This window comes from Gadus macrocephalus, chromosome 2 (assembly GCF_031168955.1).
Source record: "Gadus macrocephalus chromosome 2, ASM3116895v1".
Classification (NCBI taxonomy): Eukaryota; Metazoa; Chordata; class Actinopteri; order Gadiformes; family Gadidae; genus Gadus; species Gadus macrocephalus.
In genome coordinates this window covers 8,857,522-8,877,195 of record NC_082383.1, presented here as the reverse complement: position 1 = coordinate 8,877,195, position 19,674 = coordinate 8,857,522, and the positions used below count along the sequence as shown (strand labels likewise).

Genomic DNA, 19,674 nt, shown 5'->3' with positions numbered 1-19,674 from the left:
GTTACAGGGCAAAACAGTTTTTCAAGGTTGCAATTCAGTTTTCGTGGGGAATTAACGAACAATTTTGTTATTTATTTTTTTGCGGAGTGGGGGGGAGCGCCAGGAGTGAAGCTCGCCTAGAGTGCCAAATGTGCTGGGGCCGCCCCTGGACAGGGGCATGTCTTATATTCGTTTGATTATCTTGTCTTTATTTGGGAAGTCATCAAACAGTTCATTGGCCACATCAAGCATGAATGTTTTGGCATACTCGCCATCTGTGAATGGCTTTCCATTCCTTACTATTGCCAAAGCACCCGCAAAGCTAGTGGAATTACCGTCACCTTGCTTGGTCCACACACGTAGTTGCTGCTGACTCGTCTGCAATCTCCGCTGTAGCTCCTCGCATGCCTGTTTCCTGCTGTCCCCCGCTGGATATTTCGATGCAAATGAAGCATGGCCTCCTCGGCCATTACAACTTTGGACTTCAACTACCAATACTGCGTCCTCGTTGTTCTTTCTAGTGTCAACAACGACGTAGAGGGAGACTTTGTATTGCCCTACTGCAGGGCTATTCAACCTCCTTAACAAGTGGGCCGAAAAGGAAAACCACTGGGGGTTCATGGGCCACACCGAGTACAACTACGTGAATGAATCACTACAAATAAATCGTACTTAAAGTAGGGCTAACTTAATATATATATTACTACTACATGGAATAAACTTGTCAGACGCATTCCTTCCTTCTTCACTTTTAATCGGTTCTCACATATTTTAGACACGTATTTAGAATTCAACAATGCTGTTTGAATCATCACAAAACAGAACTACTGTACATATGAGACATTTTGAGCCAGTGAGTCAGTGAGAAGGATTGCACTGCCTTGTTTGCCTAGTTTGGCTCATCCTGAGACACTCATGCAGCTTCTCCTAGGTCATGGAGCAACGTGCCCTTGTTCTGATGGCATTCATATGAGAAAAGCTAGACTCACACGTATCGGTTGAGCCAAACATTGTCAGAATAAGTGATGCCAGTTCCTGATTGTGGGGTACTGATACTGGCTAGTATCACCGGCTACACAAAGAAACCTGATTTGCATGCAACTATGTTTCTCCTTTATTTTTTGCATGCAACCTCTTGCGGGCCAGAAAAAAATTAAGAGGGGCCGCTAGTTGAATAGGCCTGCCCTACTGAATAATAAAATACTTTTAACCTTTTAAAACGTACAACCCCATAGCTGTAAGAGAAAGCTACCAATTCCAACACACACACACACACACACACACACACACACACACACACACACACACACACACACACACACACACACACACACACACTCAACAAAAACCGAAGACACAAACACACACGCGTCTGTCTAATCAAACCATAGCTCACATCCTTGGCAGGGAGCAATAGCCATGTAAATATATACTACTGTGTGTGTGTGTGTAGCCCCCTAGGGTGCCCCCTAGCTGCTTCTGAATAAACCACGCCTCCAAGTTTCACTTTCGAAACATCACTGCGTAAGAGGAAATTAATCGTTTACCACCAGTTGTGACTGTTTCAGTCCGTAAGCAATTAAACTGGATTTCCCGTCATATTTTCGCAGGTTGCTTGTTGTTGTGAGTTTGTAAGTACATAGCCTACGTAGACGTCTACTTGAGACTATACGTGTCACATGGTTATCATATTTGTAACTACAGACGGAATTGCAGACGGAACTATTCAAAATGAACCCTTTGGATACACTTGACGACCGCCATCTTCAAGGGTTTTTCAGGCGCAGTAAGACAGAAATGTCTTGTATGGATAAGCCACAATCATTCTTAAAGCAACTGCGGGACCACGAGCTCATTCTTGAGGAGACATTTCAGGTGAGACTAAAAGTATCTCGGATCAAAGAGCCATGAGTGTGAGCATAGTTACGTATTGTAACTCTAGATTCTATGAGTATAGGCGCAGCCTTTTAAGGCGGTAAAAATGTTTTGAAATCCCCGCCCTGCAACAGCGTGGACCTCAATTACGTCCGTGGACCTCAACGACGTCCGCAGCTTGCATATATAGGCGAGCGCAGGCGGACGTTCTGCTCCCAATAAACAGATTTTCTTCAGCTATTTAAAGGACAACGAGGCGACACTTAAAAGGCTGCGCCTATACTCATAGAATCTAGAGTTACAATACGTAAATATTCGTTTGGTTCACGTGACGTCACTGTAGCTTTGCACCGCCATCTTGACGACCGATCCCACCCACTGACCAATCAAACAATGAGGATGCACTATTTTATTGGTAAGAAAAGGTAATAAAAGGTTCTGAAAGATGTCATATCCATGTAGCTTACTAATGAATAAAATGCATACAAAAAGCGTTGGCATATGACCCACTATGTTCTGCTCCATATTCATCCGGTTCATCTACGTCACGTTTTCTGGAGCGCCGCCATTTGCACGACCGATCTTGCCAAGTATGGCCGCCCACACCACTCATCTGAATGTTAGAGAGAGACAGAGATATTATCGATTTTAGGCTCCGATCCTTATTTGTTATCCCCAGTTATTTTTTTGTCCATTAGTTTGCTTGCCTCAAATCAATCTTCATGACATATATATTTATTCAGGAATTATCATATTTCTTTCAATAGCTTCCATGCCATGCGACCCAGTGACTCCAAACCAGTATCCAATTGTATAACTAAACCCTGAGAATAGGACACACCACTTTTTATGTTATTTTAGTGCTTAATCTCTATTTTATATGAATATTAATATGCAGGAATTATCATATTTCTTTCAATAGCTTCCATGCCATATGACCCAGTGACTCCAAACCAGTATCCAATTGTAGAACTAAACCCTGAGATTAGGACACACCACTTTTTATGTTATTTTAGTGCTTCCTCTATTTTATTTTATATGAATATAACATCTCAAACGTCCACGAAAATCTGTTACCTCAATTTCATACCCCTCGATGTTAATGAAAAACTTTTCTTCCTCCCATCTCCAGGAGATGATCCGTATAAAGAGCAAGGAAGTAATGCAGGACAACGTATATGAACTTCTGAACTGGATCGAGACAGAGCGACCCTGGAACATCAGGTTGTTCTGGATCTGCGTCTTCAAGGAATTCATCATGACCCAGTACCCCACTCTGAAGCGGCTACAAGACTCTCTTCGTAAGTCCCTTCGATGGTCAGAACCCTGCTGTGGATGGGGGGGGGGTGTGGTTGTGCCCGGTCCGCGTACGCACCAATAGATGTCACACACGGCGGTCCATCGCGCTCCTCTTCCTCATTCAATACAGACGAGTGAAGGAAAGAGCTGCGTGTGTGTTTTTCTCTTTCTTCTCCCGTTACTATTCCCTTTTTTACGGTAATTACCGTTTGCAAAACACTGTATATTTATGAACACATGTTGAAAGTTTGAATGTTATGTGGGCACTTTATCAGAACTGCCTCTTATCATTAGTAATATTTTATGTTTACAGAAATATTTAATTTATATTTAATATATTTTACATTTTATGTTATGTTATGTTACAGGTTACACTGTTTACAATGGCAGGGCTTGCCATAATGCCTTTTTATGTAAATCGATTTAAATCGGAAATCTGTTTTTTTATGAAAGAAATACACCCGCGGATGAGCAGTGGCACGTTTACTTTAGGTGGATGTTGGAGGTTTACTTTCTCGTGGATGTTGATGGATATTGCACAGATACATCTTACTACGAAACTACTTCTTTGAGTGTAACTCCCTCTGCATCAGCAATCGGCGCAGCCTGGAAACGGATCTGTGATATCGTCTGAGTAATAGTTTATGCACTTAATGGTCGGAGTGCTAGCTTGTGGAGATTGACATGACAGGGGCTGGTTTCCTATTCAAAGGTAACCTGTGGAAATCTATGATTACCCCAGCTGCCTTGGCCCTATATAATTCATTACTGCAGCCAGGGGGAATGCAGTATGATCCTCCTGTAGACCTGGTTGTTTGCTTTTCCGTAGCAATTTCAGCGAGCCTCAGAGTCTGACTCATTGCCTGCTACGGCTGCTAGAGCCACAGAGTAGGAGTAGGTTACCATGCCAATGACGTAGCTGATTGTCGAAATCCAACATGGCGGCGCCCCGTAACTTAAACAACACTTTCATCGAACAATTGTATCCCTTTTAGTAAGTTCAGTCATTTTTAGTAATTGTACCAATGAGAAGGCAGAAAATACATCTGTTACATCAACTAAACTTCAATTTTCAGTTCAAATCATCTTTAATGATTTGTTTAGATCAATCTGTTTATTTCAACAACTGCGCCATACACATTCAACATCAAAATTATGTCAACGTGGGCTTAGGCTGATAGGCCTACATGCGCTGAAAACAGATTGCAATTTATTTTACTGTACACAGCTTGCATGACGGTGAACTAGACACGTCTTTAGCATATGGAAACGATGGCCAAAAAAATAACTTCACACGTCTTTTTAGAATTTATTTGTTGCCAGCATTCGTAGGGCCCTATTTTAACGGTCTGAAACGCAAGTGGGAAGCGCAAAGCGCAAGTAGCTTTGTGGGCGGTTCTACGGCGCTATCGCTATTTTACAGGCGGATAAATGACACTTGCGCCACAGCGCAAGTGTCAAAAGGGTTGGTCTGAAGCAGCCTAATTACCCGTAGGTGTGGTTTGGGTGTAACGTGCAATGAACCAATCAGAGCGTTTTCTCGCATCCCCTTTAAGAGCGATCGGCGCTTGTTCCATGGCGGATTGCTATTATGATGGCGGATTTGCCAGGCACACGCCAAGAAAGGTTCACAACAGATGATGTCCAGAGGAGGGAGAAAATAATTTATTTTTCGGCTAAATCTCCTTCAAATCTTTGCAAGTCGAATAAAAAATGTCGCAAGGACATACTATACTTTCCGATGTTTTGGGCTCACTTTCTCTGAATCACAAGGTTATGAATGCATGGTAATAATTGTACAATGTAGCTAAACAATAGAGCGGAAATGTCATTAGTTTGCTTACCTCACTATATACGATGCAGCTCCTCTGACGGATGAGCTCTCCTCTCCCATGCTGCTGCTGGGGCATTTGGACGTAATGGCATTGGCACATGCAGTTCAGCATCACGTCTCCTTAAGTCCTCTAATGTATCCTCATTAATATCATCGACACATCCATGATTCATGGCAATGCTGTGTAAAACACAACATGCCACAAAGAATGCTATGACTTTTTGAGGACCATACTTAAAAGTACCACCTGACCTATCCAAACACCTGAAGCGCATTTTCAGCATTCCGAATGTACGTTCAATTACACTGCGTGTTCGTGTGTGTTTCCTGTTGAATAAAATTTTGCGCACTGTTGCTGGCATAAGAAATGGGGTCATGAGCCATGTCTTCAACGGATAGCCGTTGTCCCCTAACACCCACCCATCCAAGGGAGGATTCCCCTCGAATATGGCAGGAATGGTCGAGTTTGCCAACATGAAAGAGTCATGGCTTGAGCCAGGGTAATTAGTAAAGACATGATTTATTCTACAATTAGCATCGGAAATGACTTGGATATTAATCGAATGAGTTCCCTTCCGGTTTATGTATATGAGTGCGTTTACTGATGGGGCAAGTAGCTGCACATGGGTGCAATCTATAGCACCAAGGACGCCAGGGAACCCATACTTGGTCCAAAACTCCTGCTTTGTTCTTTCCTGGCTGTCAGGTGTAACGGGGAATTTGATGTATTCCCCAGCATGTCGGACTAGACCTGACGTAACTGCATGTATAGCCGAACTTATTGCCGATTGTGAAATGCGTCCAATTGAACTAAGGGGATGCTGGGACGACCCAGATGCATAGAAATGCAGTGCCGCTGTAACTTTCACTGCAACGGGGAGGGCATAGGGACAGCATGCATCAGTCCCCAGCTCATCTGCCAGGAGAAGGCAGATATCTGTGACAGCCTGACGGGTCAGGCGTAGCTTACGCCTGCATTCCTCCTCACTCAGGGAGAGATAGGTGTGTCTGGGCCGGTAGACCCTCTCCCCCCGGCGTCTGATCCTCTATCCCAAGACGTATTCCATTCCACTGTGCAATAGAAAAATTATGAGCAACCTCAACTTAACTGGTAAGTTGCAGAGTAAGGTTTTAAATGGACTTACAGAAGGTGATTTCGCAGTCTTCAGAATTTATTTCGCAGTCTTCAGAATTGTGGTTCCTGATTCTTGACGGACAACCCACTTTGACAGGTGTCCTTATATACATGTGTCTCTTGCCACTATTGGTCAACCAGGTTAATTTGATCCGTCATTACGCCTGCTACAATTCGCGTGAATAATTTGGGTAAATGTGTACGCTAGATTTATGCCTATTTATTTTATCTTTATAAACACCACAATGATTTTCCTTGTGTGGTAATATTTTATTAGGGGTCCAAGCCAACAGGTTGGATCCCTATTGTTTTAGTAGTGTTTTTTATTCTTACCCCCACAAAAGTGGTACCACAGCCCAAACCGTAAATGGTGCACACACGCCAATTGCATGACTAGATCCAGATCTGTTCGGACTAAGCAGACGACAAAATCCAGACCTGCTGGTCCCTAGGTGGCGCTATACCAAGGAAAACTCGTTTGGGGCTATAACTCCCACACCAAACCTCCCGCAGTCAAAAACGTTAAACGCACAGATTCACTGGAGTCTGCTGCATCTTTTGGCATAGGCCACGCCCATTTGCGTCTATGAAATCTTTCCGCAAAATCTCGAAAACCGCTAAACTGCCTTTTCGCTACTCCTCCCGCATTTCTTGTCCAATTTACACCAAACTTTGCACTAGGGCTGGGGATAAACGATTATTTATTAAACGATTAATCGGGCGATTATTTCATCGATTAGTCGACTAATCTAATGACTAATTGGATGGTTATCTATTTCTGTTGCTCGATTAATAAAATAATGTATCTCAAATAAATACCAAAAAATTCTTAATAATATGCTTTATTATTATAACAGTTTTGCACAGCAAAAAACCTTCTGCTTTACACAAAATAAAATAAATAAAATAGTTTCACTGTTATACAAAATGAAAGGCCAGCCGTGCTCAAATCTGCCAGTGTGAGTGTGGCCAGTCTGGCCAGGACAGGCCAATTTGGCCACTTGGGAGAGGTGTGCTGCTACGGTACGGGCCGCTACGGTTCAGATGCTAATGAGCCGGCACGCTCAGTCGCGCACACGCACGGCTACGCAACCTGAGCTGGATGACGTATAGTCCATGCGACGACCACGGACATAATAAAGGCGACGAGCCTTCTTTCCCATTAAACGATAAACATATATCCAAATAAGCAACAGACTCAGCAAAGTGCGAACTGTGTTCTCTGTGTTGTTGTCCATTGTCCATGAAAATCGTCGACGGAGAAATTTGACGTCGACGAATTTTCATCGACGCGTCGCTACAGCTCTACTTTGCACACGACATCTTCAGACGCACACGCAAAGAAATAGCCCTTAAAATAGCATCTGAACAACGCGCCACTGACTTTAAACCAGGTATTTCCTGGTCTGTGGTGCAATTGTATTCAGAAACTGCAAAATACCGTTTGCGCCAGAACACCCCTCCTCCTTTCGCCGAACCGCCCCTTGGGCGCAAGATCATTCCCTAATTTACCGGCGAGTGGCGGTGGTGGGAAAAGAACGCTCTGCGCCAGTTGTAAACTAGCAACGACACATGCGCCAGTGACTAAGTCACCTGCGCCGGGTGCAAGATAGGGCCCGTAGTGTTGATCAGCAGAGAAATAGTCTGCCAAAGACGTTGACATCGCTTAGCAACTGAGGACGCTGGGGTTGATAAGCTAAAGAACTACTTCCGGAGTAATACGATAGAAAAAAATAAAACTTTCCCTGAGAGCGCTCATCATAGATTGGCGAAGTCACGCCCTTTCCGGTATAGTCCATGGGACCTATGAGATAGAAAAATATGAATGGGTCTCAATGGAGAGAAAGTGATTATTATCTGGTCCCAGTCTTTATATGCCCTGGATTACACATATGTTGTTTGTGGATTTAAATGATAATTTTTTCATCATCTACTGGAAGGGGTGTGACTTCCCCACTCTATCATATGCTTAGCTACGGTGAATTATCAAAAAATTATTCACCATCGGGAGTTGTGAAGGCCCATGCAAGTAAACGGAGGAGCGTTCAACAGCATTGAGAAGGGCCGAGTAGTAAATAACGATGGTCACATTCATTATTCGATTTTCTACGTGACTCCGGCTATTCGACGATCGTTGCCCAAGGACAGTAATTTAACGATAAGTACGTTGAGTATATCCAAGTAAATTATTGTAAATTATTGGAGAACTAATTGGCAGTGCTTTTCTTACTGTTAGAATCTCAGAAACAGCTCACCAGCTATATTGTCAGTAACCTGAGCCATCTCTTCTCAAACCCCAGGCTCCTTCCAGTTTTTTTTTTCTTTTGAGGACAGTTTTATTTTTTAAGTAAAAGATGTAGTGAAACAATAAGCACATTGAGTATTTACAAGAAAATAAGATAAGATAAGATAGGATACAACTTTATTAATCCCCCGTAGGAGAAATTTGTTTGTTGCAAAAACAGCCCAGCAGCAGTGGAAGGACACAGTATAAAATGACAATGCAATAAATACAATAAATACAAAGTGCTAATGCATAAGTAGACGCTTATAGTTAAAATAGGGACAAAAACCAGACAAACAGAACCAACATCATGATGGGTGATGCATATACACATATATACTAGGGATGGGCGTGAGGAATCGAGTACTCGAGTACTCCTCGTTACAAATGAACTCGGTTGGTGGACAGGCAAACTCGAGTTTGCATATACACACACAAACAAAGTTTTCTGAAGCAAATGTATACATTTTCTGTGCGGCGCCACTAACGCATGCCGTGGGCTAAATTGCAACCTGGTCTCACAGGAATCCGTGAAATGACTACGGACGAAAAACTCGAAATTCGTGGACACATCACGGAAACACGCCGATTTCCGTGATGTGGCCACGGAATTCGCTCCAATGCAAGTTAATGATGCTGCTGTTCCGTGGCTCACACACGGATCCCCGTTTCAACGAGCGAGTCGACCACGGGGGCTTAACTCAGAACCCGGGGTGGTCTCACTGAAACACTTAAATTGTCCTTGTTGTGTCCACGGAAGTTGCTCCAATGCAAGTAAATGTCAATGACAATGATACACACAGATTCCCGTTTCAATCTGTGTGTGTGCTCCCGTTTCAATCTGTGTGTGTGCCACATTTGACCACAGCGGGGGCTTAACTCAAAATCCATAGTGGTCTGACGGAATCACTTAAATTGTCCGTGATGTGGCCACGGAATTTGCTCCAATGCAAGTAAATGACACTGTTATTCTGTGGCTCACACACGGATATCGGCGTGTTTCCGTGATGTGGCCACGGATTTCGAGTTAAGCGTCCGACCGTATTCATTTCACGGATTCCTGTGAGACCATGTTGCTAAATTGATATCTAACTTACTTGCTCCTTTTAAGTATAACATTGCTTGGGGAGTCCAATTCCTCCACTGAAAAGGGTGGAACTCTTACAACTCTCTGCTAGTTAGCGATCTATCTCTTCTCTACATGTAGTTGTGTTGCGCGAATGCTGCTGAGGGAGGTAGCCTATTTGATTGATTTGCTGTGTCCAATCATGTGTCCAATCATGTGGTGATAACAAAAAAGAAAAGCGATACCATTGGCCTGGGGCGCATACTGGCGCGACCCGAGGGCGAATTTTCTTGCGACAATGAAAAGCTGTCTCTGCTTGATAGACAGCAAAAAGTTAGCGAGCGCCCTCTATTGACCCACCGCCACTGTTATTGACTGAAATGATGTGTTTCATTCAGTCAGGTTTGTCGCTTTGCTATAAAGTACCACTTTAAGAGAAAGACGGTGGTACATTATTATGTATCATTGAATTTATCATATTTTTTCACCCTGAATAATATGAATTAATATGGTTTTTGCTATATTCCTGAGCCTAGGCTCTCTGCCGAACGGGGAAAATGCAGAGATCTGGACGTTGGATAAGTACAGGCACCATCTGCCTGTTACCTGTGGTGACGAGCAGGGGACGCTCTACCGCAACAAACTGGCAAAAGGTGAGCAGGTAATAGCCTGATTAGAGGCTGGAATCGGTGATCATGTTATTCCTGTTCCAAGGGTTGAGTTTATACAAAGTTGTATACAGAAACACAGCAATGGGATTTATGTTTTGTTATTTATGTGAAGGAATAAAGGCTGTTGAAGTAAAAGACTGTTTTCCTCCTTGGTTTAGGGGATTCATGATTCAACTTTCTGTATTATTGTTAACATTAAAGATTCATTATTATGGTTTTCATTGGAAATGTTAAATCAAACCAGGTATTGATTTGAAAATAAATAAATCTATAACAAAAAAAAATGAAAAGACATTGGTTACACTGGAAACAGTAATCAACTTTGGAAAGGGAAAAGGGAAAAACCAAACAAGATGGGGTTTTTATTTGTCTCTTCAGGTTAAACAGAGTGGGCTTGACCAGAGATTTAAACACAGTTTAGTTAAGTTAAGCTCTAGTTTATTTTTTAAACCTATTTTCCACCTTCAAGCAGTTTTTACCTTATGACTGTCTCTGTGGTTTCAGGAGAGCCGTGCATCCTGAGGAGCAAGAAGTGGTACACACCCTGCGCGTTTCAGAAGCTGGGCGGCAAGGGCAGCTGCAAGAACTGGAAGCAGAGTATCCGTTGCAAGGACACCACGTTAGAAAAGCTATTGAAGGTATTTAAAAGGAGAACCAAACCCTAAAAACAATTATTATGGGGTACGAAGGACCCTCTAGTCATTCGGCGCGTTATCAATTGATGGCAGACTTGGTCCAGTCAAGCACACATCCACAGATTTCAGACCTTTCACCTCCCACACACTCAAGGTAAAGTGGGCTGTGATGGCTTTGGCCCACCCCAAACCCAGCCTCTACCTGCTTTGGTTGAGATATCTGATGTACCACATGGAGGATCTGTTTATTGCCCCCAGTTGTCAAATGTTGGTATTATGTATCTGACATCTATATGTCCGGCTTAAAATCTTACTGCAGGGAAAACCATAAAGGAGTAGAACCCTACCCCAAAACTAAAATTATTACTATTTCATGCAAAAAATCGTTAAATCTATCAGATGACAGAAGTGATGTTAGGAATATGGATCTCGAAATCTTGACATAAAAGGATAATTTATATAATAATAATATATTAAAATACTAATTTATATATGGACTCAAGACTCAAGTAAAAAGTGAAGACACCTATCGCCTGAACAGCAATAAAGCCACCACTTAATTAACAAAAAGTGTCTGTGAGACGGCATGTTTCACAATTTTACATTTACGTTTACATTTAGGGCATTTAGCAGACACTTTTATCCAAAGCGACTTACAATAAGTACATTTGTCATAAGAAGTGAAACAATATGTCGCTGTCAGAACAGTAAAGATGTTCATAGAGCCAAGTGCAAGTACCAACAATCGCTAGGCTAACCCATTCCCTGTGTACAGCAATGCTAGCAGCTATTGCAGAGGTTACACAATTAAGTACTATGAATAAGTGCAATGTAGATTAAGTGAGGTAGGGAGCTCGTTCCACCACTGAGGTACCAAAACAGAGAAAAGTTGTGACTTTGTTGATCGACATTTGCTTGATCTTAGCGGTGACGGTACCAGACGTCCAGCTGAGGTAGCGGAGGGATCGAGCTGGGGTGTGTGGCTTTACCAATACTTGGAGGTAGGCAGGGGCAGTTCAAATCGACTGCCTTGTATGCCAGTACCATCATCTTGAATCTGATGCGAGCTACTACAGGGAGCCAGTGGAGGTCCCGGAAGAGGGGGGTCACATGGGAAAACTTCGGTAGGTTGTACACGAGGCGCGCTGCCGCATTCTGGACGCTGGATTGCAGGGGAGGGGAGAGGACTTCAAGGGGAGAGAAAAAGCAATAAAGTCATGATCACACATGGGGAGCGGGGTAACAAATGGGCCTTTCACACCGCTGCAAAATCGGAACCCGTTCCGGGATAGTTCGGAGCTAGGGCCAGTGTTTTGGTTTCACACCGCCAGAGAACCGACTCCGGCCTTTAAAAACTGGTTCAACTCCAGCCCCAGGATTGAGCTGGGCTAGAACTGCTTTTACGCCGGGGGCAGGGGCCGGGGTTATCCTTACCTTCATAAACAGGAACACCAACGAAGACTTTTTTAATTTTTAAAACACAGAGGTAAACAATGGACGTGAATCCGTGTATGGTTAGTTCTTTGAATATTCCGATTTAAAACAAAATCAGAAAAAACAATTAACAGAGTCGTTTTTGTTTTTTTCTGATTTGGTTTTGAATCGGAAAAAGGTCAAAAGGAATAAACAAATAAACTGCATTTTATTTGTGTTTGTGTGTTGGTTTTTTAAACCCGAAACAGAAAAACAAAAACAAAAATAGATGCATTTATAGTTATAGGCTACACCAGAAGGCAGAACGCAGCGAAGAAAAAAGAGCCAACCACCCTAACCAGCAATAGACTGTCTAATTATATTTAGCCTTAGTTATGGCCGCACTTGAACCGTATGGTGATTTTATTCGTGAACTATTTGACACTGGAAAGACACACAACGCGATCAGTACCGCTCTAAAGCAATCTGGTGCCCCGAAGTGCTCCGTTATGACGGTGACGAGGTTCTGTGTGGAGCACAACCTTCGAAGAAGAAATCTAGTATCCGATTTAGTTTCAGATCGTCCACTCGCAGACTAAGTCGCCGGCTCCCACGGAAAACAATAAAGCTGGCCATTGTAGAATGTGAGAGACTCGATGGAACGTTTGAAACGTCTTTATATGTTTGTTTTTTTAATCCGCATGCCCTTTTCCCGGCATTCATTGCGGTTTTATCTAAATATCACGCAAACAAAACAAGCAACTGGATTATTCAGTTTTCCCGTTTTGATTTAAACAGAAAATACTGTTTATTTATATATTCCTTCTGCCCTTTTTCAGCTTCAAAACCAAATCAGAAAAACCAAAAAACGACTCTCAGGGCTCCAGACTAACTTTTTCCTTGGGTGCACTGGTGCGCCTAAATTTTGAATTTGGGTGCACCCAAGTTTTGAGTTGTTGAGGGGGGGGGGGGGGGGGGTGGACCGTGCCTGCCTTGCGCTGAGTTGTTGACGGGGACGGGGACGGGGGGTTTGGATCGTGCATGCCTTGCGCTGAGTTGTTGAGGGGGGGGGGGGCAACCCGGGCAGCTGCACCGGTTGCACCGTCGATATTTACGCCATTGATTAATAATATCTTGACCATTAAATAAATGCCTTTAATAAATGCCGAATCTGTATCTCTCATAAAGAATATCGTCAGACAATGCCAAGGGATCGGTTCTGTCCCGAAAAACCCTCTGTCTCCGGAGAGACGCCTGTACGATAAGTGCGTCGAGGTCCATGGGAACACCCACAAATGGTGACGACATTATCGGAGGAGGGGCTAGGAAGCTGCGCACGCCGATATAAGTAGCCGATCTCCGGGTAGACTCGCTGAAAAGCTGCTCCCGACCAGGTTTGGTTGCGAGCGTTAGTCACCATGGTGATACATACAGCGACGCTTAAAGAGATCGACTTTCATGGTACAGCTAACCCCGGCTTTCAGCTCAACATACCTCGCTAACCCTCTAATCGAGCTTCGTAGTACAGGCCCCTGGATTGGGCTTCGCGGGTTTGTTTCCCGGCGTTTCTATTGTTACCGGTCTTGCGTGTTCCAACGGTTTATTAGGTGTCTAATAAATCGCTGTCTAATCAATACTTCATTCACTGCCTCTTCCGTGGTTATTACAATATTATGAATGGACTGCTCTGTAAAAAAATAATTAATAATAATTATACCAGATACATTTTCAGTCGCACCGGTGCGCCCAAATAAAATATTTGGTCGCACTACCCCGAATTCTAGGCGCATGTGCGCCCAAATTAGGCGCACTCTGGAGCCCTGACTCTGTTAATTGTTTTTTCTGATTTTGTTTTAAATCGGAATATTCAAAGAACGAACCATACACGGATTGACGTGAAGACGAAATTGTTGTTGTTGTGTTTGAAACTGGCGCGAGGGTTCTTCTTCTTATTGTACAGTTCCGACATGGCGCGAGGGTTGCTGGGAAAGCGGAGACGTTTGCAGTGACGTCATGAAGTTGCTCTGGCCGGTATGAAACCAACTGGTTCATAACTGGGATAAGGCTGGAACCTGTTTGGAACTGGCCCTCGCACCAGCCCGGAACTGGCTCTTGGTTCTTTTTGATGTGAAAGCCCCAAGAGAGAGCAGAGGTGCTGCAGGACCTTGTGAATATCAGGTCAATTTGGTTCTCGGCCCTGTGCGTGCGAGGAGAAGGGGAGAGTGTTAAGTCAAAGGTGGCCAAAAAGTTTATTATTCAGGGGAGTGCAACTTCTCTGGCAGGGTGTTGAAGTCGCCAAGGATAACGAGTGGTGTGCCATTTTCAGGAAAGCAGCTGAGAAGGGCATCCATCTCGTCGTAGAAGTCACGAAGGGGACCTGGAGGACGGTAGATCACCAAAATGAAGAGCTTGATAGGAAGGGTGACAGTGACAGCGTGGAGTTCAAATGCAGATCTGGCCTAGTGTTCTAGTGGAAGGACCTGGTAGGACTAGATCGGCGAGATGAGGAGTCCGGTCCGTCCTCCTCGCCCTTATGGTCTTGGGGTGTGTGAGAATGAGTAGACGGTGGAGAGGGCAGCAGGAGTAGCAGAGTTCTCTGGAGTGATCCAAGTCTGTCAAGGCCAGGAATTGGAGGGTCATGAGGGACGCGTAGGCCGAAATGGAGTCTGCCTTCTTGACTGCTGACTGGCAGTCCTCCCATCACTTCAAGGTCAGTGTAGGCAAGGGTCGGTGGATGGCACAGATTGGATGGGTTGCTGCGCCGAGCAGAGGATCTAAGGTGGCGTCGTCTATGACTAGAAGTCCTGACGATGAGTAAAGTACGACACATAGTTAAAATAGGGTGGCTTCCCTGGTCTTCCTCGAGGGACTCCCACAGAGAGACTCTCTTTGTCTTTCCTTCCCAGGTCCTGACGCTAATAATAGCTAGCCTTTAAATGCACAAGGTAGCTCTGGCAGCCGTAGCTCCGCCCACCATGCAAGCCTATTGTTGTCACCTTGTGACTGAAACTAGTCTCAACAACCTCTTACTAAAAAACAACGACGGCAGCCAAAACTAACACGGCGGCAACAGGGTTAAAGTTAGTACAACCAATTGTAATGCTAAACACTAGAGTTCTTAGTTTCAAGACTCACCTACAGCCAGATATGACACAACCTTCTTATGCCGCTTTTCCACTGCATGGTACCAGCTCGACTCGACTCGACTCGACTCAGCTCGCATTTTTTGCGTTTCCACCGCGAAAACATGGTATTTGGTACCTGAAGTGGCTGCTTTTTTTAGTACCGCCTCGCTCTAGGTTCCAAGCGAGCTGAGCCGATGCTAAAAGGTGACGTCGGCAGACGGCCGGCCACTGATTGGCCAGAGAGTGTGACGAAGTCACGAGAGAGACATCGCAACCATGCTGGTAACAGCCATAGCAGCGCCGCAGCCAACATATTCCACTTCTTCAACTTCTTCAACATGCCAGCTAATAATAGTAATGTTATCGATGTCCTCCATTGTTGTTATGTGGGTTCTGTCCATGTGTGGGTTGCGTAGGTGTTGTTTGCGTCGCGTACAAAAATACGTCACGGCCCTTTCGCGCAGCCGACCCCGCCCACGTCCAGGAGGTACTATTTGCGGTGGAAAACGACCCGTGCTGCTACCGTGTCGAGTCGTGTCGAGTCGTGTCGAGTTGAGTCGAGTCGAGCTACATGTGCGGTGGAAAAGCGGCATAAAAGACAAATATAAATGTAACTTTTGGTTGTGGGCAGGGACAAGGTCAAACAGGGTGTTAGAGGCAAGAGAGTTGGGTGTAAGGTTTGAAAGTTCATGCCTGCATGAGCAAACTACTAGTGATCAATCACTTTGGCTCTGTTTAAAATATCTAGATTCTACAACCGTGTTTGAATCTAGATTTAATAACTTATCTGTTAACACAAAAGGCTAAACACACTCACAATCAGCCCAGCCTGTTTAGACATATTAATGCCAGTACCATCATCTTGAATCTGATGCGAGCTACTACAGGGAGCCAGTGGAGGTCCCGGAAGAGGGGGGTCACATGGGAAAACTTCGGTAGAAAAGTTTTCACACCCCAGGTAAAGCCACACACCCCAGCTCGATCCCTCCGCTCAACTACCTCGGCTGGACGTCTGGTACCGTCACCGCTAAGATCAAGCAAATGTCGATCAACAAAGTCACAACTTTTCTCTGTTTTGGTACCTCAGTGGTGGAACGAGCTCCCTACCTCACTGTTTAGCTTATATCCTATATGAGGAACCTTTTTCCAGTAGCTTAATGTGTGTGTGTGTGTGTGTGTGTGTGTGTGTGTGTGTGTGTGTGTGTGTGTGTGTGTGTGTGTTGTGCAACCCCGTTGCAGGACAGACACCTGACATGCCCGGGATATAATAAGTGCAAGGTAACTTTCAATAAATCAATTATTGATTAATCCAAATAAATCTAAAATTATTTGGATTGCTGGTTTGTGTTTTCTCAGGATTCATGCTGGCTGTTTGTCCTCCTTCTGCTCGTTTGTTCTCATGTCTAGGCTAAGAAATCGACGCTCCCCTGCAGCTCAAACACCGGTTTGTTGCGGTTATTCTGCTTCATTTATTTGACATTTTACTTATAAAGTTTAGGTATTTTTACCGCATTTATCTCTTAAGTGACTGAACAGGTGAGGCTGAGAACAGTCAAAGCATGCAATCAATATGACCAGAGATGACAATGAATTGGTCTTCAAATTAAACATTTGCATGAGCTTTTTTTCTATTGTCAGTTTCAGCTGTCTCTGAAAGCGAAGAAGAGATGGAGGAAGAGGAGGTGGAGGAGGAGGAGCTGCAGGCCAACCCGGATGAAGAGGAGGTTAGCATGGAGGACGAAGTGGAACTGCAGGGGAATGATTGCTCTACGCAGAACTCCAATACAGGTACATGAGACAGTGCCACATATGGACACATTAAAATGTATTACCACTATTGTAGTATTAATTTATATTATAAGAATTATTAGCTATTACAGGCTAAAATTCAATATCTGAATTTTAAGCCTTCAGATGTGTTTTAAGGAGTTTTTTGGAAAGAGGGGGCATGTTATCCACATGGTTACGACCCCTGCCAATTTAAATGGCCAATTCCACTGAGCGGTGCGGTTAGCCAGTGATATGTTACTCGTTCATATTTTGGGCGAACGTGAACTGAACGTACTGTATTACTGCCTCCGTGTGCAGAAGTGTCTCTGTGTGGTTCATTTGCAGTTGCGGTGTACTGTTGCATTAAACTGTAATCAGAAAACGCGGTTCTATTTCATGTAGGCTACGCCGTCTAGGCTTCGCCTTATGGGCTTGTCCCGTGCTGAAAATTCAAACTATGCACCTATCAGCGTGGGCACCGCCCACATTTCCCCACGGTATCGTGTCTATATAACGCGGTGTATACCGTCGCTCATCCTTCCTTTTCTTTCAGCACTTGTGCTTATCAGCGAGAAATTGAGAACTACTATTAGAAGATGAAAACTTCAACACGGATCTCCCAAGCCGGTGGCAGCGGCTCGGGCGAGGCCGCGGACAGACGGCCCTTTTCAGGGCCACCTGAGAGCGCTCCTGGAGCTAGGTCCTTTTCAGGACTCCTTTGCGCCTCCTGTCCCGCCTCCCTGGCACCGGGTGACGGGCACTTGGCGTGCTTTCGGTGCCTTGGCGCCGACCACGCCGCGGCTGCTATGGCGGCCCCCGTCTCCTGTGTCACCTGCCGGGAGCTGCCTGAAGAGGGGATCCTCTCCAGGCATCTCTTCTTTTCCCCTGCATCAGGGCCTGATGACGACGATGGCATCATCAACGCCTCCATGGACGACGTCTTCGGCGAGTCGGCGTCCGGTTTTTCCCGCTCTCGGGTTACAACCGCCACCGTCTTACAGCACGAGGGCCCGCGCCGGATGACCGATCTCTTCCGGGAGATCATGGGTGAGGCGGCGGCCATCAAAGGGATTCCCATGCCGGCCCCGCCTCTCGCCCCCGTATCTGACGATATGCAGGGAGAGTGCTTTCGCACCCCATCTTCTTCCCGGCGGGTTACCCAGTGCCCCTTGTTCCCGCCTGTGCAGCACTTGTTTACTGCTGCAGGTGGGGACTCTTCGACCCTGAAGGCTCCGGTGAGATCCTACACGGATTTCACCAACGTGGTGGGGTGTGCCGATACTCAGGCGAGGGGGATCCCTCGCCTGGAGCCTCCCCTGGCAGCGCTTCTCTGTCCGGGCGCCGGATGGCGCCCTGACGAAAAGCCGCTGCCCCCCGACCGCCTCCAGAAGCAGATTGTCGGCCTAACGGACAGGGTGTTCGTTTGTGCCTCTCAATCCGCGGCGGCGGTCAACAACATCGCCCTGCTCTCCTCTGCCGTGGTCTCCTTGTCGGCTGACAGGGAGGCCTACGGCCCGGGGTTTGGTGGCTGGCGGTTTCCCACTTTTCCAGCACCATCCTCCAGCTATGCCAGCCGATAGCCGTTTCGGCCGGCCGGCATATGGCGTGGGCTACCATGATTCAAAGGGTCATATGGCTCTCCCACACTGCGGTGCCGGAACGAGAGTGAGCCAGCCTCGTCCAGGGTCCACTAGCGCCGGATGGCCTATTTGGTCCCCGGTTCTCCGAGGTGCTCGCGCACCAGCAGTCAGTCCGTGAGAATCGTTCCCGGTTCGGGGCGATTCTCACGGGGTCCTCCCGCCAGCAGGCTGGGAGGAAGCGGGGTCCAGGCCGGTCCCAGTGTTCCAGGGGACCGCCTCCGACTCCAGCCCCGGTGCAGCAGCAGCAGCAGCTGCCGCAGACGGGGAGAGCAGCGCTACAGACTGGGAAATTCCGGAAGCTTGCTCCTACTTTTTCTTTCCCTATTAAAGAAAAAAGTAATGACCGTTCGGCCGAAAGGCAGCACATGGTACCTAAAGAGCGATATTCCTCAGGCCACCTGCGTCCTACGCTTGTGATGCGTTCCTCCATGTTGCCTCTTTCCCCCTCTCAGCCCGGTGGCTGTAGGGTGGCGGTCGGACGGCGTGTTCGCTTGGCCTCTGGTTCACCTGCTTCTAAGAAGCGGCGTCCCTTGGAGCCTCGTGGACGGATCAGAGACTCGTTGCACGAGCCCGTGGATACGGCCGCTTGTACCGGTCTCCTCGTTCCCCACATTATCCCCTCTACCTCCCTTCAACAGTTTGTGGGAGGTGAGGAGACGGGTCCGCGTGCTGTGGCTACAGCCTGCGGACAGCGCATGCGCACAGGTGCGGCGGCCGGACGACTCGCTCCCTGTTCAGCGGGCACGAGCGCGACGTCTAGACAGCTCGTTGTTTTTACAGCGGCTGGTTCTGGTACGTCTCCTACGCTCGCTGAGCCTCCTCCCTTTCATGGGAAGCCCCCCTTGGTTCACACGCAGTGTGGAGGCGGTAGGGGCAGAGGAATACGGGTTATTCCTGGACGGTCTCCCTCAGCTGTCGGCTCGCCCTCTCTCCGACCGCTATGCGTGT

The 19,674-nt window shown here is 46.0% G+C and overlaps 1 protein-coding gene across 10 annotated transcripts in view; it reads left to right on the top strand.

Moving 5' to 3' along the window:
- The window catches only part of LOC132472485 (uncharacterized), a 152,398-nt gene that overhangs the window by 72,196 nt on the left and 60,528 nt on the right, over window positions 1-19,674 (top strand). For 9 of the 10 annotated variants that reach the window (XM_060072123.1, XM_060072163.1, XM_060072154.1 and 6 more), the window contains one exon: window positions 16,955-17,104. In XM_060072123.1, coding sequence (XP_059928106.1) covers window positions 16,955-17,104 — 150 coding nt within the window. Of the gene's footprint in view, window positions 1-1,480; window positions 1,855-2,986; window positions 3,156-10,008; window positions 10,126-10,647; window positions 10,782-16,555; window positions 16,595-16,723; window positions 16,761-16,954; window positions 17,105-19,674 lie in introns of those variants that run through there. The other variant, XM_060072179.1, reaches the window with a different exon arrangement.